General features: G+C 48.4%; 3 protein-coding genes across 6 annotated transcripts; all 3 read right to left on the bottom strand.

Annotated features, from left to right (window-relative positions):
- Positions 1-136: 136 nt before the first annotated feature.
- Positions 137-5,626, bottom strand: LOC112883983 (nucleotide-sugar uncharacterized transporter 3-like). The gene is made up of 10 exons (XM_025949267.1): positions 5,136-5,626; positions 3,306-3,382; positions 2,429-2,587; positions 2,202-2,335; positions 1,726-1,856; positions 1,597-1,641; positions 1,420-1,517; positions 640-747; positions 499-555; positions 137-416 (listed from the first exon to the last, which is right to left on the bottom strand). The coding sequence occupies exons 1-10, from the start codon at positions 5,296-5,298 to the stop codon at positions 342-344; spliced, it is 1,047 nt and encodes a 348-aa protein (XP_025805052.1). The 5' UTR covers positions 5,299-5,626; the 3' UTR covers positions 137-341.
- A 2,216-nt stretch (positions 5,627-7,842) lies between these two features.
- LOC112899235 (adenine phosphoribosyltransferase 2-like) lies at positions 7,843-12,807 on the bottom strand. The gene is made up of 7 exons (XM_025967634.1): positions 12,393-12,807; positions 12,136-12,246; positions 10,304-10,396; positions 9,712-9,861; positions 9,102-9,160; positions 8,263-8,342; positions 7,843-8,121 (listed from the first exon to the last, which is right to left on the bottom strand). Exons 1-6 carry the CDS (start codon positions 12,571-12,573, stop codon positions 8,277-8,279), a joined length of 660 nt encoding a protein of 219 aa, XP_025823419.1. The 5' UTR covers positions 12,574-12,807; the 3' UTR covers positions 7,843-8,121; positions 8,263-8,276.
- A 7,166-nt stretch (positions 12,808-19,973) lies between these two features.
- LOC112875667 (trafficking protein particle complex subunit 2-like) lies at positions 19,974-23,350 on the bottom strand. Of its 4 annotated transcripts, none has more exons than XM_025939605.1 (7): positions 23,188-23,334; positions 22,524-22,589; positions 21,505-21,598; positions 21,149-21,234; positions 20,994-21,055; positions 20,600-20,685; positions 19,974-20,319 (listed from the first exon to the last, which is right to left on the bottom strand). In XM_025939605.1, exons 2-7 carry the CDS (start codon positions 22,583-22,585, stop codon positions 20,227-20,229), a joined length of 483 nt encoding a protein of 160 aa, XP_025795390.1. In that variant the 5' UTR covers positions 22,586-22,589; positions 23,188-23,334; the 3' UTR covers positions 19,974-20,226. The 4 variants fall into 4 exon arrangements, with proteins under 4 accessions (XP_025795390.1, XP_025795403.1, XP_025795411.1 ...); XM_025939618.1 differs by lacking the exon at positions 22,524-22,589 and adding an exon at positions 21,745-21,802 and having other exon boundaries at positions 23,188-23,308; XM_025939626.1 differs by lacking the exon at positions 22,524-22,589 and having other exon boundaries at positions 23,188-23,336.
- Between the last annotated feature and the right edge of the window lie 1,722 nt (positions 23,351-25,072).

Below are 25,072 nucleotides of genomic sequence, written 5' to 3'. Positions count from 1 at the left end.
ATAGAGCAATCGATCAGATCGTTCTGTACTACTTGCCTTTTACATGTTCTACTAAAAGTAAATGTAAGTTATTGTGTTTAAACATAGTAAATCAGTGCATTCAGCATGGTTACTCTAGTTTATAAAAGAGAAGCGATGATACAGCAGCAGTCAAATCTCGGTATACTCTATTTTCTCGGTCATTCTTGTATCCATGAACTTAAGTTTATACATACAAGAAAACCTACAAAATTTCTCTCCCGTATGCAGGAGCAAACAGCATGAACAACGCTACTTTGGTTAAAGCACACTGGCCCCTCTCAATTAAACACCAGTATCTACTTCCATTTGATCTCAGATGCCTACTTTCCTTTGATCTTGCAGTAGGCATACAATCCAGAGCCCAGAAAGCCTAGCCCTTGCCCGATAACATTAAGCTGCCATATGAAAACATGGGTTCAGTACTCAGGAGGGGGATTGAAGAGTTAATGGCATGCAAGAAACAAGATCAAAACTTACCAGATCAAAAGGAAGCCCACCAAAGAGTACCCAACCAATCCCAACTGTGAAGAAATCCTGCATAAATACAAAAAATGAACACCGCTCGACAATATTTTTATATATGTTCAGTAGAGTGTAATAACTTGACTGTAGACCTACCTTCAAGTTACCACACATTGATTGTGTGAGTGCAGAATTCAGGATCGTATTCCAGAAGATGGTGTAGTTCAGCAGAAATGCTAGGATGCATGAAAATAGCAGCACAGCCTACAAGTGAAATTGGATTATTAGCGGCATCCATAGCTTCACATCACAGGCTCTACATGACATGACATGAGAATCATATTTTTTGTCTGCCTGTTTTGACCATTAAATTAGTACAAAAATAACAAATTAACATGTAAAAGTGACCTCGAGATCATCTATAGCTATACAATAGTAACACATGCTGCATCCTTAGAACGATTGAAAGAACTTTGATGTTTCAAAACCAGAGACAGGCAATATCAATAAATCACTGTGGAAGAGGATGAAGCGTGTTTCCTGTTTGTAGTATTACAAATAATTACAGGTAAATTTAAAACATGATAAATGGTACTAGAGGGTGGTATTATCAAAACTTACCAGCACCACTGCACCAGCAAAGCTAGTGGTAGCGTACTATTGGCTCAGACTTTGTGACTACATCCAAGATAGTGCTCAGATGTTAAAGTAACATGCGCAAGTGAAGCTAATTTCTGGGTCTGAGTGCTCTTAAAGATAGTGGAAAGAAGCAGATCAATGTGGTGTAAGCAAAAATTCCAGACCCAACACGAGTCCAAGGATTAACTGGCTAGCGGCTGACATGATGTGTGTTTTTGACGTTTGTATGTGCATCCTCAAACATTGATAGCAGAAGGGTTGGCGATGCAAAAATTAGCTTTAAATCCATGGTGTTACCTGAAACCCAGGGGAATAAAGGTATGGAAATTCAATGGCCCTCTTTAGGTCACCCTGGATATATGTCAAGAACAGTACTGAAGGTCCACAGACAAGTCCTGAAATACAGACAGACAGGATATAAGACTTTAAAGCATATGAAGTTTGATCTCAAGTTAATAGCAACCAAAATAATACCATTGCACCACATCAGGCCAAAGCTATTGAGACCACTAGATTTTCCTAGAAAAACAAAAAAAAACATCTGATCAGAAAGATTATCTAAGGTGAAACGACAGTATAAGTTGGAAAAGGCAACTGCTTTACCTATACGGTTTATAGTAGCAAGATAAACAGCAGTTGTAATGTTGGCCACGAAGACAATGGCATACCCACGAGCATCAAATGACAAGTCTCGAGCTCCAGCAACAAACGCTCCAAATACGATCAAAGCCACACTGATAAAGCCTTGGTTAACAACCAGATAGTGGACCATAACAGATTCAGAACGTTAAGTTCTGAAAGCGTTCAGCTTAACAAATGCAGTATCCAGATAAATAAGTAGAGGTACAGCAGTAGGCACAGAAACTTATTACTAATAGATAGAACAAATAGAATTATATAAATCAAAGACTTCTAAAAATGATAATGTGCTGAAATATAACACTGACTAGGACGTTAGTGCATTAAATGATTGATGCTTATACTAGCTAACTACTGCATACGATTCATTTTAGAACATGCTGTGTGCTAACAATATTGAGATTGAAGAAAACAAACTATATAAATGCCTATACATTTACCTGCCTATTATAGGTGGGGTGTGCTTCTGCTTGGCCAAGAAATACTCCATGGTCATGGTAAACACTACTGTTGTGCGCCGAAGAGTTGTGTACATAGGAACGTTGACTCCACGGACAGATTCCATTGAAGCTAGCTTTTTACCAAGAATGGAAACACCAGTCAGAATTTCAAGTGATTAAGCAATGCATTATACAGTTTAATTTTGTAAGTAAGGGAGTCAGCATACCATGTAGAGTAAATAAGCCAAAGAAAGAGGTGTGGTGCGCAACAATATCCTAAACGGCACAAAGAATAGTGAATCAGAAGGCACTGATGGATCACTATTTGTGAAGGAGATGATCTTTAACCGTCTCAGAACATAAAGAAGACATGTTGAGCACACCATCTGCACATATTTGTTAAGTGTTATGAAAGAAAGAAGTACACAAACAAAAGAATAAAGATGCAAACAAATTTAATCAACAGACGTCTAAAGACAAGGAAGGTTTCATAAAGATTCATCAACAGCTACCTCAAGATTTGGGAGCCACTATTTCCAAAGCAAAAGCAAAAGTGAAATTAGTTTGAAGCACATCAAGCAAGAACTGGATCATTCTTAATATAAAATTAAAGATGGCATTGGATGGTATTTGAATCTACCATGGGTTGACTAGCCCAGGCTTTCAAATTTCAAATATTAAATTAACAAAAAAACACTCAGAGAGGAACATGTGCAGTCCCCCCTTTTCCCCAGGTAGTTTGGTTTGTTGAATTTAGATGTTGAATTCGACCAGATCACCCAGGTACCAATACCATCACAAATGAGATTCCCATCTGGACCCCACAGGAACACTGCTCATCAGTTCAAATTTAGAACAATCCAGGGTGGGATTTGTCATTTGTTCTTCTTGTATCCATTGGAAAACCAGTTACCAGTGGAAACTCACATAGACCCATGCAACATTAAGAACTTAAAAGAAAGTGTTTGCAACAAATTCTTTGGAATACAAACATGAAACTTCTATGTGCTCTGTTGTGAACTTGAAATTCCTAAGTGAAACATTCATCCAGAAAAAACATAAGAAGCATGCACAACACGGATTTTACCAGAACATATATAGTACCTGAAGGAGTGTGATGACATTTGCACAAGGGAAATTATACGAAGATAGAGCTGCTTTGTTGAACATCACTAGCAACACTGCAAATCAAAGAGTCAACAAAATTAGTACAAAAATGTCTGAGGTCTCAAAACAGAAAAAGAAACAAAACCAACACATTATTTCTCTATGGACATTCATTATTTGGTGTATCATGCTTCTGGAGCTAAAAAAACTAGGCAACATAGAGTGAATGTGATGCATATAAATTAATAACAGATCAACAGCATGTAGATAATTTGAGGCACACAAGTGCAACATGCAAAGACAACATAACTAAATACCGCATTGGCACACTGCACATGTTAAGGAGGATAAGCAATAAAGTGAACAGTTGTCAAGAAGCCAATTATTTGCTTTGCCGCACATTTTATGTGCCATTGGAAACATTCAAGGTTGGGTAACAACATGTACCAAGTACAGTTACAGCAAGCACTGAAAGCAATTTATCTTCCCCATTAGCAAGTGTTGAACAATCAGCATCAGCATCATTATTTTTCCATTTTTCGTCACCCAATCAGAAGTTCGATGCAAATATGCAATCTATCTAAATATTTGAAAGAAGCAACTGCAGCAAACCAAAATTAAGGTCCAGTGGTTATTCAAGTAAAACTGACTATGATGCATTTTGCCCTACCACTTCAACTGGTATTATCAGCAAAAATAATGTCCCATTTCGCAGCAGCGATTGCTTTAGATGAATGATTTCGAATGCAACAGTGGATTGCAGTGCAGTGTAAGTCATGAATCTAAAATTGCAGTGCAGTTTTAGTCATGAATCCAAAAGGGAAGAAGGGTATTATGAGTCACTCGAACACAGCCAGCCCAATTACGATAACCCATTCACTGTTCTACAACCTCCAGTAAACACAGATAATGCACAACCCAAAACTCATTTGTCACTTAACGATAACTCATAAACCCTCCACACTCAATTTTTCTTGAAAGAGAAAACTGTTTACTGATTTCTCTCCTGTGTTTTTCCTCAGTGGGACCACCTTCCTTTCTTCTAATTCTTCATACGAACAAATGGGCAGGTTTCAGTTCAAAAGGCTAGTTAGTTAGTTAGATGATGACAATGATGTGTCTGATCTATCAAATAGCTATTCTTATCCAATTGTAGCACCACACAATCAGGGTGTTGAAGCTGTTTACATCCTATAATCAGCACCAAACTAACAAGTACATCATATAACAGGGGACCATGCTTCCTGACAGGCCCTCCGTCTGATTTCTGTTTGACACAGGTGCCACCCAGATATCTTACTAACTTCACTGATGACCGATTACATTCTCAATTGTATTCCAACAGAATTCTACAAGGGTGCCCAAGTAATACACTTAGACCTACTCAAGCAGGCAACGGGACACAGTATTTGACATATTCGCCATGATGGCAGATCCAATTATCTGTATGAAAAATAGCCGGATCCTACTTTTAGCATTTCACAAACATGTACGGAGTGTGTACTATGCACTTTGCGTACACCCCGTAGCAACCGAATTACGAAAATGGTCTGTTCCCAAAAGCTCGGTCGTGTAGCGAAAAAGCCCAAAACACAAGTCAACCATCCTGCACGAACCCCAAAAGGCTAGTAGCTGAATTCAAGAGAAGGCGTGACGACTAGCACAAGCAACAAGTAGGCACACGTGATGCAGATGCTCTCCCGACCCCGAATTCGCTGAAACGCGACGAACAAAGCAACTCGCCCCCAACCGAGACCAGCATCGCACCGCCGCCGAAGGAAGCAGCCAAAACCGCCCGGGAGGGCGCGGATCGGGCGCGGCACGTACCTGAGCACGCCATGTAGGAGAGCGCGGCGACGGCGCCGCGGCGGGTCATGGCGGACCCCTTGAAGAGCGCGGCGTCCTCGCCCGCCCCACCCCCGCCGTTGCCCTTCCCGTCGTCCGCCGAGACCGGCAGCAGCGCGCCCCTCTCCCCGCCGCCCTTCGCCATCTCCTCCCCTTCCGCCCGGGACGCCGGGATCTCCTCCTCCCGATCCGCCTCGCCCCCTCCCGCCCGCCCGCCCGCGAGCACGCCGAGGAAGAACGGGGACGAGGAGCAGGAGGATATTTCGTCTGTCCCCACCCCCACTTGGCCCCTGGCTGGCCCGATGCACGCGACGGCCGCGGAAATAAAAACTGGCCGTTTTGTTCGCCGCGCTGGTATAACGGTGCCCTGCCTGCCTGCCTGGCTGTCTCGTTCTCGCCCCGGCGACCGACCGACTCGGCGGCGCGGCGGTCACCGGTCAGCGGCCTGCGGAACCTTCTCCCCGGCCGCGCCCGCGCCTGCCAGGCTTGCCCGGCCAGCGCGGCGGCCGCCTTTTTATCGGGAGCGCGGACGGGGACGAGCGGGTGCGCGCTTTGGCAAGTTGCCTGGCCCGCCTCTCGCTGTCACGTTGGGGTTACTACGCGCGTGCTGGTCACATCGCGATCTCGCGTCGGGATCACAGAATCGGACGGGCAGGATAGAGGGGGGTATGTAGTGTGCGATGTCACCACGGGGCACTCACGGCGCCGAGCCGGGGGACCCCGATTAAACAAGCAAATCCTCGGGGAGGGGATGAGATCCAGCGATCCACCAGCCGGGATACGGTGGCGCCGTGCGTCGCCGATCTGATGGGATGCTCCTGGTGCATCCGAGCAAAGGGCCTGCAGGTTCAACGGATGGAGGATCTAGATCAGCGATAGCATTCTATCGTCACTCAAACGGGAAGTAATTGGAGGATACGGATATCGTTTGCCATTTCGCTCCTTATTATTGTGGATGGATATGGAGATTGCACATCCACTGCGCCGTCGTTTAGATGTGCGTCCCCTGATTGTCCGCGAGGGCTTTGTTTGCTGCTTAAAATAAGCATTAAAAAATTGTGAACGAGGTTTAATTTCGCCAGCCAGGAAATTTATTTATTTGTTGCTTAAAATACGCGCTCCAAAATCTGGAAGCAGAATCAAGGTTTGATTTTGTTTCTCAGGAAATTTATTCGTTACTTAAAATAAGCGCTCAAAAATATTGAGGGAAAATCAAGGTTTAATTTTGCTGCTAAAGAACCTTTGTTGCTTAAATAAGGACTTCAAAATCCCAAGCAAAAGGTTCAACTTTGCCACTCAAGAACTTTATTTGTTTCCTAATATTACCAAAAAAAATCTTCAAGACAAATCAAAAGTTTAATTTGGATGAAATTGTAAATACTACGCTATACTCCCTTCGTCGTGAAATACAAATCGTTTCATGTTGCATTTACGGCCTGTAAGTTTGATGCTACTGCAAAATCCGTCTATCCAAAGGCAATATGGGTGGCGGACGAGCAGCGAGTACCCTTCACCCCCTCGGATGATGAGTCCATCGTGGGAGGCGTAGAACAGCCTCTAATCGTGTAGCCTATGCATTGCAGAAACTTGGTTTGAGTGGAGCAGAAAGAATAGAAGAGCAAACGGGTATGTGCTTTGGACTCTTGGTGGGCTGAATTGAATTGGTGAACGGGCACATGAAGAATAAGTACACCGGTACAGGTCAAAGATGCACTGCCCACCCCACCCCCACCATCCTGCTATCTGCTATTTTTTTTTGAAAGCATCCTGCTATCTGCTAATAGCTCTTGTCGTTTGGGATGCTCTTACGGCCCAAAACACTGCCGGGAAGCGATGCATGGCCTCTTGTCGTTTGGGCTGAAATCTGACGATGCCAGGCTCCGGACGGTCGACACGTCGCCCGGGCAGGCAGGTACGGTGCGTGCGGCCGTTTCCCCCCCCAACCTGGCCGCCGCAGCGGGAGATACCGCATGGCACTGTGCGCTCCTGCCACCCGTCGTCCGGTTTGGCGCCGGAAAGGCCAGCATCCGCGCAGCGGGGGCACGCCACCACCGCCCGGCGCCTGCAGTGCCGAGCCGGCAGCCTCGCGCCGCGCGCCCCGCGTAGGCCTACACGCGCCCGTACGCTGGGCCCCCTTGTCCGTCCCCGCGCGCTGTACGCCCGGGCGGGCCGGGGCACGGGCTACGGCGCTGCGCGTAGGCCTGCGGCCCCTGCCGAGCGATGCGACAACACGTCGCCTGGGGATCCCGAACGAGGTTCGCCGCTGGCGCGAGCGCCAGTGCCGCATGCATGGAGGATGGAGATGCGTGAGGTTGACATGCACGTAGCCTACCCCCGGCATTCATTTGGGTGGACCGCGGGCGTACGCCTGCCGGTTCCTCGCAATCAATGCCTGCCGCGGGATTTTCCATCGGTGGCGACGTGGCGTCATCCATGAGCATGGGGCGGCGCCGTGCCGCTTGTCAGACGACAAGGCCGGCGCGGTGGAAACAGAGGCGGTGTTCAGAAGTACGAATAGCAACAAGTTGCTACCGATTCAAATCGTCGTCGCTGCTCCGTGCTCACGGATGACGGATCACTAGACCAGCCAGCCATTTTCTCGTATCCTGTCACTAACCTAACGAGTTCAGAGATACGAGTAGCAAGTTAACAGGATCCTAGACGTTAAGCATGCGTAATGCTGTCGAAGTTGTTCTCTGAAGTTCCGTTTATCATGCAGATTGCGCCAATCAACCAGCAATGGAACAGCAGCAACCTTGATTCAGCTAATAACCATGTTCCCGGCAGCAGAACTACAAGCTCCTTCAGTACTCTGAAAAAAAAAACTACCAAGCCTACAAGACTACACTCTCTAACCTCTCCCCTCACCAAGACTTAGCAGCTAGCCATAGTAATGTACGGCATAGTTGTCGATGCCCCTCCACCTTTCAATTGCATGCAGTAGCTAGGAATGAACCCACCATCATTCCTGGAAAAAAAAAACGAGAGGCGGCGGAAATGAGCAAAAGAAGTGTGCCACTACGCTTAAGAACACGCAGAAACGAATGTAGCGAAGCACTTGATACGCCACACACGCAGCTGAATAGGATAACATGACAATATCGCCCACCTGACCGGCACTTCTTATTTATCAGATTCACGGGACTCCACCAGTACGTAGACAGGCTTTCCATTAAGCTTGTAGAAATTCTGCAGGGAAGTTGCTACCTCGGTTAACAAGTTTCAGACCATTTTCTAGATCAATCAGTTTGAAATTTTTAGCAATGAAAATTCATATTTTATTGCGAATTACTAATGTAAACAGTTACTGAAACAGAAATGGATTAAACTGACAAGCAAAAATGAGTGACTGCTGCGCTACTCGTTGCAAATTTCAGCTCTCTTTATCCTGAAACCATGGTACAAACAAGATGCAGGCAGTAATAGCATCCGTCACCCACAACCTGTACTACAACAGAGGTGTGCCCTCATGCTATAGCAAAGTTAATATGACCAAATGAAACAGGTGCAATGCAGGCACCTTCTACAGTTTTTTATTTAGACAATCACAGACAATGCACAGCCAAATCTCACCTAGTCATGTCTACCAGTCTAAATGGATGCCCAGCTGGTACAGATATTGAGTATCTTAGATGTTGGGAACAGAGCAGACACGGTCATGTTGATCGTACTTATATAACAGTTAAAAAGCAACGCAAGTTGCTCCTGGCCTCGGTACATAACAAAACCATTGGCTACACGATCTATAAAGCTACAATAACACTATAACAGGTGGTATCAGGCGTATCCTGCAGACATTATCTAAATAGTGAACTTATAATACCGGCTACTACTGCAGCATGCCACCGACTGAAATGTTTCATACTTCAGAGCAAAAGCAAAGTACTGAAATAGTAAACGGGTGATTTTGCCTGTCAGTAGTTCAGATAGTCATGAGTACAATAATACCTTAAATTTTGGGAGCCCAATGAGACATGCGCACTCGACCACATCAGCTCCAGCACGTTCTGGAAAGCAAATTGTTAATGCAGAGAATTATAAGCTAAAATAGTTGTTTTTTTCCCTCAAGACTGAAGCCATACAGAAAAGCTATGCAGAGAATTATAAGCTATAAAACATGTCCTGAGAAATAAAATTTTAAATCATAAAGGCTAAAAAGGTACCGTAAAAATCATAAAGGTGGTGCATGTTACTGACAATTGCAGATTACTAAAAGCCTAGCATTACTAAATTACAGTACAGACATGGCAAAGTTCGAAGACAAGCGGTACTGGATAATCTGTTGCTGAGCCGACTGACATGCACTAATGCTGTGGGGCAGAAGAGCTTGCTACGATGTCACAGGTGCATGATGCACAATTGAAAAGCTTAACTGTACAACTGGACCATGAATAGCGATGAACAAACAGAAACAGACACTGACACTCCAAAGTTTCAGAGAAAAAATGGCATCCATAAGAAAAATGTATCTACTGAAAGATATAGGAGTAATTTACTATACAATTTTACATTGATCAAGAATTTGTTTGAATGCATAAACTTGAGTTAGAACACGTACCGAGAAGCCTAATCGCGGCACAAAGTGTACCACCGGTCGCAACCAAGTCATCGACGATGATCACGCGCTCAGCAGGCACGATAGCTCCAACGTGCATCTCTAAACAGTCAGTCCCGTACTCGAGAACATATTTCTCGGAGATCACCTCGCCTTTCAAGGTTTGCAAAAGCGAATGTCAGCACACCTCGATTACTGTTCAACAAACCTTGTTTAACTAGCCAGCCACTCAGAACCACACTTTGGGCAAGTAGTGGTGCTGCCACAGCATCTCTTGGAGTAATAGAACACGTGAAAAGAGCAGAAAGATCTTGCATAAAAGCCCCATGCATTTGTTAATAATACTCCGTCACGGGGTTGCATGCAGAAAAGGTGCAGGCTAGAGCAACATCTTTGGTGTCAGAGATTATGGGCAAGGGCGCGTACTTTTACTGCCTGCTAGCCAAATCTGCTCGCTAAACTTACTTAACTAGGGTGTCACCGCCACAGCCCACAGGCTAGCCATTACAAAAGCAACAACTGGCTATAAAGTATGGGATTATGGGAATGAACCGAGGACACAGGACAGGACACACCATCCACAAGAAGATCTCACCTGGGAGCTTCCTAGGCTTGCGCAGCGGTATGAACTTCGCGCCGATGGCCAACGCGATCGCCGGGCCAAATATGAAGCCCCTGGCCTCAATCCCTGGGGTAAACATGGTATGCACAACGCCATGTCAGAACCGGTGCAAAACCTGAATGCGAGCATGAAAGCCCTGACAGTGCCAAGTAATTGCCTGACAAAGGGTGCGTTCGTTTCCGGCTATCTAAATTTTAGAGAGGTCACATCAAAGAGAATCTTATCATTTAAAAGTATTAAATAAAGTCTAATTACAAAACTAATTGCAGAACCCTAGTGCTAATTCGCGAGACGAATCTAATGAGGTATATTAGTCCATGATTAGCGAATAATTACTGTAGCATCACTGTGGCAAATTATGGATTAATTAGGCTCACTAAATTTGTCTCGCGAATTAGCACCTAGCTGTGCAAAAAGTTTTATAAACAGATTTTATTTAATACTTCTAAATAGCAAGATTCTTTTTGATGTGATGAGTCTAAAGTTTAGATAGCCGGAAACGAACAGGCCCAAAGGCAAATAGTAGTAGTGCAAAAGATGGTGTGCCACGTAAGCAACACCAGCGCAGCAAGTATAATAAATTCCTTTTGATGTTTTTAGTTGTGTAAACGGAAAAAAGAAAAGGTTCAGAGGGAAAAGAACAAAATGACATTCAGGAAACAATGGCCGCAGAAGCGGACAGAGTATCCAACAAGCGAGCAGAGCGAAATCCCAGAAGCAGTGCTTTGCAGCGAAAACGACAGCGGATCGGGCGCATGCCCGCGCGAGTGACATCAGGGCGCGCCACCACCAGAGGCAGGCAGAGCCCGACGACGCTGTCGTACCGCCCGCTACGCCCCCACAACCGCCCGATCCCGTGCGCCCCGCGGCCGCGCCCGTCCGATCCCCGCGGTCCCCCCCGGGGGCCGCGCCGGGCCGGACGCTGCCCGCCCCTCCTGGCCCCCTGCCGCGAGACGGGATCCTCCCGGCCGTGCCGGCAGGGGGCCGGCCTCCTACGCGCGCCGTGCGCCAGCACCACCCCGATACGCTATTGAATGCGGCGGATTCCGGCCGGGCCGCGGCCGCGCGGCGGAAAAGCCTGGAAAGCCGCGCCCGCGCCAGTCATGTGCCCGAGGACGGGGGAGTAGATCGCACGCCGCGTGGACCGCCCGCCGGCCCATGCATGCTGACATGGCAGCAAGGCTTCTGCCACGGGCGCGACGGGCCCGCCTGCCAGGGGCAGGGCACGGCGACCTCGCTCTCTCACACACGCGCACGGCCGAGGCCCGAGGAGAGAGGAGACAGGGAGCACAGCGCGGCACATTTACTACGGGTTTCCTCCCGGCTTCCGGAGCTAGCGGAGTTGTGCCTGCGCGCGGTGCGCCTGACCCTGCGGACGGGCACGGCAGGCCGAGCTGGTCGCGACGCGAGTCCAGCGAACAGTAGCGTGGGGGAAGATTATTGCCGGGATTAGGATATTGTTATCGCCGTCTCGAGGAAAGCGGCGAGCCGGGCAGCGAGGGGCGCGCGCGAGCGGAGCAAAGGCGCCAGCCGCCAGGCGAGGAGGAGCAGGGGCGGGCGGGTGCGGGTGCGCGCGGCGACAAAAGCGCGGTGTCGTAAAAGGACCAGGGGAGATCTCGTCCAGAGATTTTACGGAATCTCAGACCTCTGCCCACAGCTCAGCCTTAGGCCTCAGCAACCCCCGGCTGCACGCGCGCGGGACAGCGACGTGCCGCGCCGCCCTGGCGACGCCGGAGACCAGTCGACGGGGAGGATGAGAAGGGAGGAGGTGTCGTCGGGCGATCGGGGTTTTCTCTGGTGGTTACCGGCGACGGCGTCGATGCCCATGCCGCGGTAGCGCTCGACGAAGAGGTCGACGGCGTCCTTGAACACCCCGGGGCGCAGCAGCAGCGTCGTGATGTCGTTGAACATGATGCCTGCACCGTCCACCCCGCCCCCACGGCGCATGCATGCACACACAGTAAGGGAGAGCAGAGGGATCAGCGCTGCTAGCAGCAAGCAGCAGAATTAATCGCCTAGCGGGGGCGACGGCAGAGGCAGAGGCAGAGGAGCGGGCGCGCACCTTCCTTGGGGAAGTGGGGGACGACGCGGATGGCGTCGGAGATGCCCTGCAGCCGGGGGTCGGGCGCCGCCGCCGCGGTCACGGCCTCCCCGGCAGCGGCGAGGCCGTTCTCCTTGGGCGGCTGCTGCTGCTTGGCGGCCTCCATCACGCTGACGGCGTTGCAGCTGGCCTCCTCACCCATTAATTCCTCTCCCTCTCGCTCGCTCAGCTCGACCGGTCCAAGCTTCCCCTTCCTCTTCTACCCAGCCTTTATTGTTGCTTGCCGGGCTGGTGCGCTCGCGTATATATAGAGCCGAGCAGGGCACGGCAGGGGAGGAGGCGATGGCGCGCGGAGTGAGCTGGGCAACGTTTATTATCCCTTGGAGACAAGCGCCGGGGCGGGGCTCGCAGTCGCAGCTCGCTCCTCCCTCGCCTACCCTCCTCCTCTGTTTATAGCGGGAGGGCAGGCCAGAGAGCAGCGCTGCCACGCCAGGGGTAGACCTCTGTAGGACTCTACGTGCGTAGGCATAGGCGCACACAAACCCCTCTCTGTGTGCCCCGGCCTACTTGCACAGTTGTTGTACGTGACAGGAGGCTAGCCGTTTCTCTTTTGGTGAAAAAGCTTCCGGTCCCCAGCCCCTGCCTTTGGCTCCCGTTGGCGAGCAGCGCCTAGCCGTTTCGAGCGAGGAAAGGGAAAGAAAACGGGGCGGGGCGCGCGGGCTAGCTAGCCAGCCCTCGGAGCCGGACCCCGTAGCCAAGTGGCGTAGGCGCCGCTCCACTTGGCGGGCATGCCGGCCACCGCACCGCGGCCTCCGGGTTTCGCTTACGGGTACAGTGGCACGGCACGGGCACGGAACAGAACGGCCATCCTTCCTTTTTTTTTCCCCCTTTTTCCTCTCCCCCGCGCCCACGCCTCCGCCGTCCGTTTCCTCCCGGATTTCGCTGCCGGGTACGGCCAGCCACCGCGCGCCCCTCTCGTCGGAACTCGCGGCGGCAGAGAAGGGTGGGGAACCGATGCAGCAGCGGCGGAGGTGCTGGTAGCCTGGTACACTACGGCGTCGCAACGCTGGCACGCTGCTGCGGTGCTGCCACTTATGCCACCCAGTCACCCACCCGGGCACCCCACTCCGTCCAGGTTTCCCGGCATCGCCGTGCCGCGCCGCGCCGTACCGGGTGTTGGTTGGGCGCTGGCGCGTCGCGGCCTACCCCGCCTCACGCCCGACCGCCCGGCGAGCGCGGCGCCAAACCATGTTGCGTCAAGGCCCGGAGGTCGATTGGTCTCGACCGCGCCGCCGTGTTCGCCGCTCGTTGGCCGGGCCGGGCCGCGCGGTAACGCCTCCGCCTCCGCCCCGGCCTCGGCCTCTCCCGTCCCATCCGAGCGGGTGCCGGAAATATTTGCGATGTGGACGGAGCAAACGCGCCGGGAAAGATGATCCATCGTAGCCAAACTGTCGCGATTTTTGGACCAGCGCGAGCTTGGTCGGATCCAGGCTTCGTTTCGAACACAACCAGCAGAGTCATCAAGAGAAACACTTGACCTGTCGTCTTTCCGAGCATGAGCGACGAGCAAGAGTGGCAAGTGATTTCGACCGGTTACCGGCCGGAGATCTTACCGGGGCTGTTGCAGTAACGGCCACCGGATCCATGCCGCGGACGCGGTACTCCCGTCCAGTCACCTACTACGATCTCACTGTGCGACTGTGGTGCAGGCAATGCGATGCAGCCGGAGCGCTGGCGTCGTGGCCGGCCGCGGCGTTACTGTTGCGATGCGCGTGCCAGATCGAGCCAGGACCGAGCGGTGGCTGCGAGCGGCGGCTACAGTATCAATGGAGGTAGCCACCACTAGCCGGGGGCCGGGGGGAGGGGGGAGCCCACTTCGTGGTCGTAGCTAGCGTCGCTGCCATGGGGATCGCGCAAGGACGGGATCGCGTCAGTGATTCAGGGGAGGTGCCCGGCTAGTACGCCCCTCCGATCCCACATGGTTTCATCAGCGTCCTTCGATGAAAGGATGTGTGGTGTGTGTTAGTACTAGTACTGCTCCGGACTCTAGTCCAAGCAGTGCCAAGTAAATAAGATTATAGGAAGAGGTAAATTTGAGATGGGTTCTTCAAAACAAAGCCTCTCCAGAACATCAAAACATGCTTGAAACAAAGCTCTTCAAGGCAAAAATAAACCTCTCCGAAACATCAAAACATGAAACAAAACTGCAGCTGCTTTAGATTTATGTTTCCGTTGTTTGACAACAGCTCTCTTTGGAGCGACCATTGCTACATTTCGTACAGTTGTTATTGCACGGGCAGAGAACATCTCCAGAGATCTGAAGAACCTATGGGAGAGGGTAAAGCTAGCCGTTCGTGGAACAAGGAGCACGTACCATCACAATCCCTGCCCTGGCCGCAGACCTCATCCATGCATGCATCTGCGGCTCTGCGCACCCACCTTTTCCCCACGGGCGCGCCGGATCACGCCGTGCAAATCTTTCGCGGCAGCTGGCTGTGTGCAATGTGCCCATCGGCTCAACAGGTAGAAAGCGCCGGCGTCACTTTTCCGGGGAGGTGCAGGGTCGTAGCATGGACATGGAAAAAGGCTGCAGCCGGGCGCCCAGGCCCCGTCTCCGCCCCCTACGGATCGCTGATCGCTCCCTCCCAAGGATATGCTCGCTCGTCGTCGTCGAGAGCAGCGAGCGGCGGGGGAACCGTGTGCTGTCTTGTACGCCGGCCGGGACGTAACGTAAGTGGCATGTGGAATGTGTGAGCCTGCTCGGCGTCTCCCCGTCATGACTCGCACAGGACGGGTGCAACGCATGACCGGACGATAGTTCAATCTCTTTCATCATCTGCACGCTGTGCTGCGAGTTTGTGACTGGACGCTGGCCATGATGAAATAAAATGGAGAAATGAACCCAGCTTTTTTTGGTGGAACTAGCCATCTGTCTGGATAAGTGAGGGGTTTGCTCTAAACGATTTTAGAATCTACCGCTTAGATTTTTAGGTTCTCTGACAAGTTTAGGCTCGATGCTACTCCCTTCGGTGAAACAGGATAAGTGTTCGTGCGCATGTGGCCATTTTCGAAAAAAAAAACAAACTTTGTTGATACGTCCGGGAGCATTTATATATGTTGAAGATTTGGAATTGACGTGAGGAGATTTGTCTTCGGAAATGACTCAAAGACATCAGGACATGAATATGAATATTCCATGACATATTTCTTAGTGGGTTTAAGAAACTAATATGATGTTGCAGATGTTTGTCAAAGTTTTTTTAGATGACTTTTTTTAGAAGTTTTTTAAATGACTTAAGCAAAACTACAACCTACATTTTGAAATAGATTTGAGTACCTATTAAACAGTCACCAAAAACAATGATCGATGATTGAGGAAGTTATATTTTAAGGATTGATGATTGAAGAAGTAGAAAGGATCGAGCTAGGGCTGCTAGGCTCACTGTCTGGGGAGTGGCTCCTATAACATTGAAGTCAAGGTAACAAATCCTACTTCTATACCTTCCAACTACAACTAGATAAGCTATACATATGGTTACTTCCTTTCTTTGTGTATACATGAAAACCTTAGCACTCGTCTCGCACCACACGCGGTTTGTGGTAACGGAGGAGTTTAAAAGTTGGATGAAAGGTAAGTTAGTAAGTTATAAAATAAGTTCCGTTTGGTCTGGAAGGACTATACTTTGGCACCATCATATCAAAAAAGTCTTGCTATTTAGAAGTATTAAATAAAATCTGTTTAGAAAACTTTTTGCATGGATAGGTGCTAATTCGCGAGATGAATTTAATGAGCTTAATTAATCCATAATTTGCAACAATGATACTACAGTAACCATCCGCTAATCATAGATTAGTATACCTCATTAAATTCGTCTCGTGAATTAGCTCAGGAGTTTTACAAATTAGTTTTGCAATTAGACTTTATTTAATACTTTTAAATAAATAATAATTTTTTTTTAATATGATAGGGCTAAAGTTTACAGGTACGGCTACATCACACCGAGGCGCTGGCCCAAACTTGATTTAATTTGCGACACGTTAAGTGTACCGTGTACGACAGCCGCTGCCGAGCCATGCGAACACACGTCTGCCTGTCTGCGAGTGAGAACGAATCTTGCGTCGATCCCGGTTGGGTGGTCGTCTCTCGTCATCTAGATGGCATGAGTGTGCCTTTAGACCCCCGAAACCGCACCGCGGATCCAACCTACTAATCGCGGATGACATGCACACGCCCTCTGGAGTCTGGACCCCGTGGTGCGCGAGGCCCACGGCCTAGCACGCCTAGATACAACCCTAGAACGTCGGGCTCACCGGATCGGCAACCGGCTTTCAACGCCGCGGTCGAGCGCGCCGGCCGGACTTGAACAGCAGCGAGCCAACGGCGGCGACGACCGGTCTCGTCCCGTGCCATATACGCTTCCCTTCTCCAGCCGCTGCTCTAGGCGTGCCACAAGCACAGGAGAGGCAAACGCTGCCCGCCGGGCACGACGAGCACGAGCACGGCGCCGTCCGGAGATCCGCCGCAATCGCTCGGCCCCGCGCGGATCGCCTTGTGCCCGTGTCCGGGCCTCTCGCCACGCCACAACTTGACGCCGCGCGAAACGCGAAGGAGAGAGGGCGTCTCGGGCATCGGCAGTGGGTGGGAGGACTGCTGCTGGCGCCTGTAGAATGGGCCACCGGAACAACGGCGACGGCGGGGAAAAGGCTGCCGCCTCTTTTCTTTCTTTCCCTGGAGTATCTTCCGCGATCCTGGATCACCTCTGTTCGGGAGGAGGGCCTGCTGGTGACTTACTGCTAGCTCCGATCCGAAGTGGGCATCATTGCCAACTTTTTGTAGTATCATAGATGCAGCTTTTGACCGGGCGCTGGGTTGGATTTTTTTTCGTCGTAGTAGATCCTATCCTAGAGACTAATACAGAGTGGCAAAAGTGGCAACCTTCCCGGGAAATGAGAATTAGAGAATAACAAAATGGAAGAGGCGAATGATGGCCCTAAGTTTTTCCACATGATCATGTCTACGCCACTGAATTTTTCGTTCACAAATCAGCAATGTGCTACCAGTTCTAGCAAAAGCTCCTCTGGAGATAGGATTGTGAGGTGCTCGAGAATCTACCAGTCTAGTTGGGCAGACTTTCAACACAAAAAAGGGTGGAGCTTTTCGTTAGGCCTTTTTTCTTTCCTTCCCTCTCAGCAACTGCTTAACAGCACTTTGGCGAAATAAAAGTGAGGATAACTGCTAAACAGTGTACACCTGACTTTTCTCAAGGACCTGCCCTTTCAGTTCCTCTGTTCACAAAGTGAATCCTCATACCACTGTTAACACTGCGAACAGGCGAGTACGCGCAGCAATGCCGAGCTTTCCGGCGGGATCTTTCCTCAGATCCCGGCCATATTCATGGCTGGTTTCATGTGCTTTCCAGCACTGTTTCGCTGCTCGCTACCGTTCAGACCCGTCAACCGCTGCCGATCGAGAAAATTACTGAGCTGGACGTGCGGCGGGTGCTCTTTACCCAGCGGACAAGCTTTTCACCGTCGCCGCCCCCGGCCCGCACGTCAAAAAAGGACGATCTCGTCGGCGTCAATCTTCCTCCCGCGATCTTACCCGCCCGCCCGTCAGGCTCCAGCTTCCGTCCCCAAAGGAGCCGCCGCTCGCCGTCGCCGTCGTGGAGTTCAGCTCCCACCGCGGTCTACTCCCGAGATCGGGAGGACGTACCGGATCGCCCGCGACGCCGCTGTCAGGGTGCGCGGTGGGAGGAGACATGGTGTTCCACGGGCCGCGGCCCCCTTCGACGACGAGGGGTCTTGTCCGGCGATCCTGGCATTGAAAACGCTAAGATCTTGTTGTGACAGCATGCCATCGCCGGCTCGCCCTATCTTGACGCCCGCCCGTCAAAAGCCGGCATCATTCGCTCGACCGGCGAGGGACGAAACGAAGGCGTCGCCCTCGGGCTTCAGCTGGCGTCAGCAAGTGGCGGCAACAAGTAGCATCCGTGAAAATCCAGCGGCAGCAGCCCCTTTCGGAGAGCTTCTGTTCGGCCTCTTTCATGCCAACGTCAGTGGAGACTGGGTTCGGGCCCTTTCTGTTGGTGGAGCATGTGGATTTCGTTGCAATTCAGAGTCCTCCTCTCGTTTTTTCCCCTTCCCCCGAAGCAACACACCATTCTAGAGAGCTTTGAACCCAAGACGAAGCAAATCCTATGCTAAAGTAAGATGATAGATGGATGACAGGGAACTGATCCTTGGATCTTCTTTCTTTAATTCAGGCATCTCCTGCAGAAAGATATCCCTCCGTACAGAGTAACATCACGAATTGACATCCGGAAATCATATCTTTTGTCCAAAAGATACCAAACGCCGCAACTTACAAACCTGGCCTTCTATGAAATCCACTTTGAGAAAGAAGAAGTAAATTTAAAAAAGTAACCTAGCCCGCCAATAATCTCTCTCTCTCGAGTCTTTAATTTGTGCTACTAAATCCCCTGACGCGACCCGCCAATCTAGCCCTCCCTCCCGTCGCCGAGGTAGTGCCCGTACTTATCGCGGAGGATAACGATCGCCAACAGTGTCCAGATCCACCCGCGCAAAAAAGCACCACCCCAACATGCCATGCTTCGGCTTCGCCCCCCGAGCTGCGATTGGATTCTGATGATGATCTGATTGGATCGGAGCTTGACGTCCCTCCTCTTTTTCTGTGACGCCATGTTCGTGTCACCCGTCACCGAATCTTCCACGGCCCGCTTTGCATCCGCCTCCCCCAATCCTGAACTGCGACCCCCGCCACGCCCGTGCCTGCGGCTTCTGATCTCGTCACAGCATCTGATCGCAAAGGCGAGGCCACTCGCTGCACTTCTTTTTTCTTCTCACGCTCGTGGGTGAGGTGAGCCTGAACTGAACTGAACTTTTTGGCTGCTCCCAGGTTTCTCTTCCGGATCGGGAACGGCGGTGGCCACTGGCCCGTGAAGTGGCGACGTGGGAGTGACCGGGTTTGCGAGCGGTTGCCCCGGACTAGTTTAGCTAGTGGCTGCTCTGGGTCCTGACGTGCCTGCGAACGTGACGTGCTGCCGCGCCTCAAATCCCCAGCGAAATCTCGCCGGGGATCCGGTGCCGATCTGATAAGCTCGCCGGGGTGCCAAGGACAGCGCGGCCGAGCGCATTACTGCCGCCACGGCGCACCTGTCGACGGCTGATGGGCTCGGCGAGTACGGCCGGCACGGTGGCCGGGCTCGGGAGAGCAGTTCAGTCGCTGCTAGTGCTGAGGCGTGCAGCACACTTCCTGAACGGGCTCCACATCCTTGCAGTAGTAACTGAGGGCATAGAACGGCAGGCGTTCGGCGTCGGTGCAGAGATCGTAAAAGCTGCGCAGGTGACTAATGGAGCTTTGAATTAGGGGTGATCTTACCTGCCGTGCGGAAATCATTCGGCTGGCAGCTGACATTGATGGCGCACGCGCAACGTTGGGTGCAAGGCGTCACCGCCTCTCATTTCTTCACACTTCGCAGGGCTGGGAAGGTCCCAGCGAAACAAGGTTTTAGACTGAAACCTGAAGAAGCTTTAGACATTTCTGCAGATTTGCTGTGTACGATGCTTCGTAAGGAAAAAATCTCAGAAACAAAGCCCTGGTGGGGGCAACATTGTTTTGGTATAATGCATCTCAGGATATATCAGTCCTTGATTCGTTGTGTACAATGCTCTACATTAAATATATGGGGGAGAGAGAAAAAGTTGCTTGAGCGGCATTGTTTTGGAATAGCAGAACAGAGAATTTCAGAATATATCAGTCATTGACTAACAAGATTAGGCTTGGGAGAAAGAAAAAGGTGCTGGCACGACAGGATCTTCCACCGGAGTGTGTATGCTACAGGTATTTCCTTGCCAGAGCCCTGACCTTGGTATCAAAATGGGAGGACGTTATGCGAGAACCGGGCAAGTAGAGTGGATTGAGGAATATCTGCACGGGGGAACATTCAAAAGATAACTCTATTGTAGCACAAGAAGAAATGAAAAATGAAGAATAATGAATTGCAAGGGAAATAAATTTATCAAATGATGCAGCTGGAAAAAAATGTGATTTCTATAATCAGCGTATTAATAAAAAAATGCTTCTGAAAAGGCTGCCAATTATGACAGGACACATAATTGAAGCTGAGGTAAACATAGGGAAAAAAACTATTGAGGTAAATATAGGGAAAAAAAATAAAAACTATGAATATAACTAACTGATTCTTTACCTTGATGTAAAGGTCATGAACCTCCTGAAAGAAAGTTTTTATTCCATCATCACTCCGCGAGTCATGAAGCAACATAAATCTAGTATGTACCACACTGTTTGTCAAGGAAGCCAAAAAAAAGGACACTAGGACAAATAAAACATCAAGGAAAGATAGAAACGGAAGTCATGGTCATCACATACTGATTATGAAAAAAGTATGAGAGGCAAATATTCCATGTTCTGCCACAGTTCAATAATTTGGAACAAGGGATAATGTTTATTTAGATCACAACTGTTCAAATAGAATAATTTCTATGCAACTTACATGGGTTGCTAATTTTTTTTTCTTTCAAAATTCTTTAATTGATAAGGTTTCTATAAAACAGATCAATATCATGGTACTGGAAGGATATGACCAGCAGTTACATAAACAGACACAACAAGGTCATTGAATCTATCAACCGACCTCAGAAACCTGAAAAAGTGCTCAGAGTGATATTAGGTGAAGACAAACAAAGAAGAACTGTAAAAGTAACCTGATGGCATACAAAGACCATCCGCCACTCACATTGCATTGGTAGTCCATGCAAGGTCCTGAACAACATCCAATGCAGCATGCAAAATGAACTGATGCTGATAAGCTAAATCTTCTTTCTGCAAGCAAATATTGCAAATAATATTTACAATTACCATGGTAACATGACAAGAATAACTAAATGGAAAAGTGGATGGGATGAAGGCACGCCTCTCAACTCGTACACAACACTCACAGTAGATACTTTTTATCTCTTAAGAAAAACAATGATTCAAAATAGATTCCAACATATGGTAGTGTGTGAACTAGAGATAAATAACAACATCATAGAAAGGAATCTCGAAAGATATGAAACTAACAGAAGAGGGAATGAATTGAAATAACCATACTTTTGGAGCAGATCCAACTTCAGCCTCATAGATTGGGATGTCATTCTTACTAACAATCACAAAGCATGCCGTGCTTGCCATTTCAACTAATTCTCTGAAAGTGGTTTTAGATACTTGTGAACAATAAAATTGTAACCATACAAGACAAAATAACCGTACAAAATTGCAAATTACTTAGACACGAGACACAGGGGACAGAACCTAACAAGATAGCATTATATATTAACATGTAATACTTACATGGACCATTCACACAAGGAATGTTGTAAGTTGTAAATTGTCATCCATCTTAAAGATACTGTAGAATATAATCGATTGATATGGTTACATAGATGATTATAGTTTTAATCTTGTTCAGTTATAAATAAAAACAATATAATGGTGGTCGTATACGTTTTCTCCAACCTCAAAACAGCAGTTCCCAACGGCTCACTACTGCAAACATAACTCACACCACACACAAAAGAATAAGGAGCAGATGAGGTTATCCACCACAGGCTGACAAGCTTAATTGGCAGGACTATGAAAGCACTCTCTAAGGTCCATGGGTCTAAGATTGACATCAATCATGGACACACTTGTTTGAGATATCAAAGTGCTGTCATCAAAACGAAGAGCATTCACTACAACTGAATGCTCCTTAGAAATCTTGAAAAATGATTTGACCACACAGGAAACCCAACACTAGTGCAGCAAGCTAGACAAAGACATTGTGAAAGAGGACTATTTGCTGGACCGCATACTTCCGACCAAATGGTGGGATTTCGTTGGAGCGTGATATTACTAGCCAACTCACTCCACAGAGGTCCTCAGTATCTTTCGGAGTCAATTATGCCATCAATAAACGACTGATGCTACAACTTTTTATCCAAATGCTGATACACAAAGCCATCAAGCATGGTCCTTAATTGGCTTGGAATAAAAAACTTCGCAGCAGATGACTACATCTTTTTTTCACCATATTTGATGGCGTCCCTAGCATAGAACAGGGCTTGGCAAAGAAAGGCTACATCATCAACCTTATGTGCAGGTGTGGAATGAGAAGAGTCGAGGGTTTTCCAGGTTCCGGAGCCAAGAGCATCAACCTGCTCACCCAACAAACAACAATAAAAAGAGAAGCTGAAGAACCTATAAAATGGTGGGAGCAAACTACAGCGCTTATTAGTCGCAAAAATTATAAACATACAAAACCTGTTTCTCTCTCTTTATCAATACAACAGGCAAAGCCAACAATTATCGCTACTTCAAGCACTATGAACGAAGTTACACGATCCAAACAGACTGAAGTTTAATCTATTCACTATTCCTTTTCATTTTCTTGGCTGTATGAATTCTCAGTGCACGTCTTAGGTACAAAAGGAGGAAATTCTAGCTTTGACATGATCTACGATGAGCAACTCCTGTGCCATCTAAGATGGCACAAATTTTCTGCCTAAAAACGATAGGAAATTCTTGGTGACTAACAAGTAATAACACTGGTGATTCAGGACTACTTAGCACAGTTAGGTAGAACGACCATAGAACATTCTCGAGGGCGGACTTCAACGCATGGCTGAAGAAAACCCAGTCGAACCAGGGGCGGACCCAGCATAGGACTTGGTAAGATCCGAATACAAATAGCTTTGTTAGGGTTTGGGGTGCTCCGTTTCGCACAGGGGAAGGGAAGAGAAAGGGCGGGCATACCTGGTGGATGCTCGTCGCCGGCAAAGGGCCGGGCGAAGACGTGACAAATAGCGCCGCCCGTTCACCCAGTCGTCGTCGCCAGCGCCAGGAAAGGAAGACCAAGGGAGAGAAGGGAAAGGGGGGAAAGAAACAGAGATGAGCCATTGAGCCTGAGCAAGGGCTGTCAACGAGCCGACTCGAGCGAGCCTGCCACCTCAAGCTCGAGTTCGATAGCATCTCGAGCCGAGGTCGATCCGAGCCTACAGACAAGCTCGAACTCGGTTGGCGAGAAGCTCGCCAAGGCTCGAGTTCGATCGATTAGGCTTGTCTACAGGAGATATTTCTCGATTTACTGTCCCAGGCCATTTACATTGTGTTACCGTAAAAATCGGATGGTGAATTTTACGAAGTACAATACGCTAAGATTTGGAAACTCTGCTTATTTCAAGTGCAGATCCTGCAAATTAGGTTCAAAGTGTGCTAGATAATTTGACCTACAATTACCAAGGAAAAAAGAGGAAATGTATCGGACAGAGTTCTGAATAGTTCAAAAAATACATCGGCTAAAGTATATTCGATATATAGATCTGCTTATCGGCTATGAAGTCAAATCCATGATGAAGTCAGATTAAAAAATAAAGACCTCGTAATTAAATGCACATGTTTAATTAGACTAGATCCACCGTCATTATTAATCGGATCGGACTCAACCGAGATAACGCTAACAGTTGGGTAATAAATAGAGTATAAATAATCGGCACACTAGATTATATTGGAATTTACTCTTAGTGTTGAGCCCACGATCGGCCATGAAGCTGATGTAAACCACTAGGCTACCCTAATCATGCCGTCATTGACCGGTGGGCACATCGGACTGGTAGGATTTGATTCAGCACCATCGCTCAAGGATCGATCTAACCAAGACAGTCTGACATGGCAGTGTTGGCACAAATGGATCAACCGATCTAACCGTTGCAACGAAGTTCACGATTGCAGATAACTTAGCGGTGGTAGCCGTAATCAACAAAGAGATCGGCTATAGAGATTCTGCAGAAAAGATTAGATAAAGCTAATAACCTAATGATTACCACTAGATAAATTGTGAAATCTATTAAGAACTAGCGAGAGATCAAATCTATTAAGAACTAGCGAGAGATCAATTGATGGAGCTTTACGAGAACTTGATAGAAATCAATAACTTGATAGATTAATCCAGACAAAACTACAGCAATACGCCGGTAACTAAAATCTAGAGAATCTGATAAATACAAAATTACTAACATGACAGAGATCGATCCGATGCAGTCCTACTTGCTGAAGAATTCGGCGAGAAACTACTTCTACTTCTACTTCTAGGGTTTTAGCGAAGTGCCGGAAAGGTTGTTGTGTTGAATTGATGATTCCCTTTGCAAAATCATAGGATCCGCTATTTATAGCCTGATACTAAGACTCTAGGTCAAACAAAACCGGTTACAAACTTGACTTGAAATGAAAGTAAAAACTACCAAATTTACAAGCTACAATAGAAGGAAACTGGACTCCCGCAAGGTTTTCTGCTGACGCTATCCTTTTGTCCAATCCAACTCCCTCCAACTGCTCCTTGACCGAGTCTGCGTTAACTTTGACTAAGTGCCACGTCACCTTTGATCGGAACCCTTGACATATTTGATCGGAATAAATCTCCCTATGATCCTATCGGCTTCTATAAATAACTCTGCAAATTTTCGATATCAACACATTGATATGATTTTTGCCAAATGTGATCATCCTTTTCTTTTTCTCGTCATACCAGTTGAGTTGTTCAAACCTTGTGGGGTCACAAATGAAATGCTAGCCCAATTAAGATATCACTTTAAAAAATTTTGATCATCAATTTTCATGCAACCTTGTATATCGAAGGTTAATT

This window comes from Panicum hallii, chromosome 1 (assembly GCF_002211085.1).
Source record: "Panicum hallii strain FIL2 chromosome 1, PHallii_v3.1, whole genome shotgun sequence".
Taxonomy (NCBI): domain Eukaryota; kingdom Viridiplantae; phylum Streptophyta; class Magnoliopsida; order Poales; family Poaceae; genus Panicum; species Panicum hallii.
The sequence above is the reverse complement of the archived record's forward strand: the minus strand, read 5'-3'. Positions and strand labels throughout refer to the sequence as shown.

Coding starts and splice junctions, on each gene's coding strand:
- LOC112883983 (XM_025949267.1), bottom strand. CDS start 5,298: ATGGCGAAGGGCGGCGGGGAGAGGGGCGCGCTGCTGCCGGTCTCGGCG. Junction 2,588..3,305: donor ATGTCATCACACTCCTTCAG/GTACTATATATG, acceptor AAATATGTGCAG/ATGGTGTGCTCAACATGTCT. Junction 748..1,419: donor TTTATTCCCCTGGGTTTCAG/GTAACACCATGG, acceptor TTTCACTTGTAG/GCTGTGCTGCTATTTTCATG.
- LOC112899235 (XM_025967634.1), bottom strand. CDS start 12,573: ATGGGTGAGGAGGCCAGCTGCAACGCCGTCAGCGTGATGGAGGCCGCC. Junction 9,862..10,303: donor CAAGCCTAGGAAGCTCCCAG/GTGAGATCTTCT, acceptor AAACCTTGAAAG/GCGAGGTGATCTCCGAGAAA. Junction 9,161..9,711: donor TGCCGCGATTAGGCTTCTCG/GTACGTGTTCTA, acceptor TTTGCTTTCCAG/AACGTGCTGGAGCTGATGTG.
- LOC112875667 (XM_025939605.1), bottom strand. CDS start 22,585: ATGCTCTTGGCTCCGGAACCTGGAAAACCCTCGACTCTTCTCATTCCA. Junction 21,599..22,523: donor ATTCCACACCTGCACATAAG/GTTGATGATGTA, acceptor AACCACTTTCAG/AGAATTAGTTGAAATGGCAA. Junction 20,686..20,993: donor TGTTTATGTAACTGCTGGTC/ATATCCTTCCAG, acceptor ACAGTGTGGTAC/ATACTAGATTTATGTTGCTT.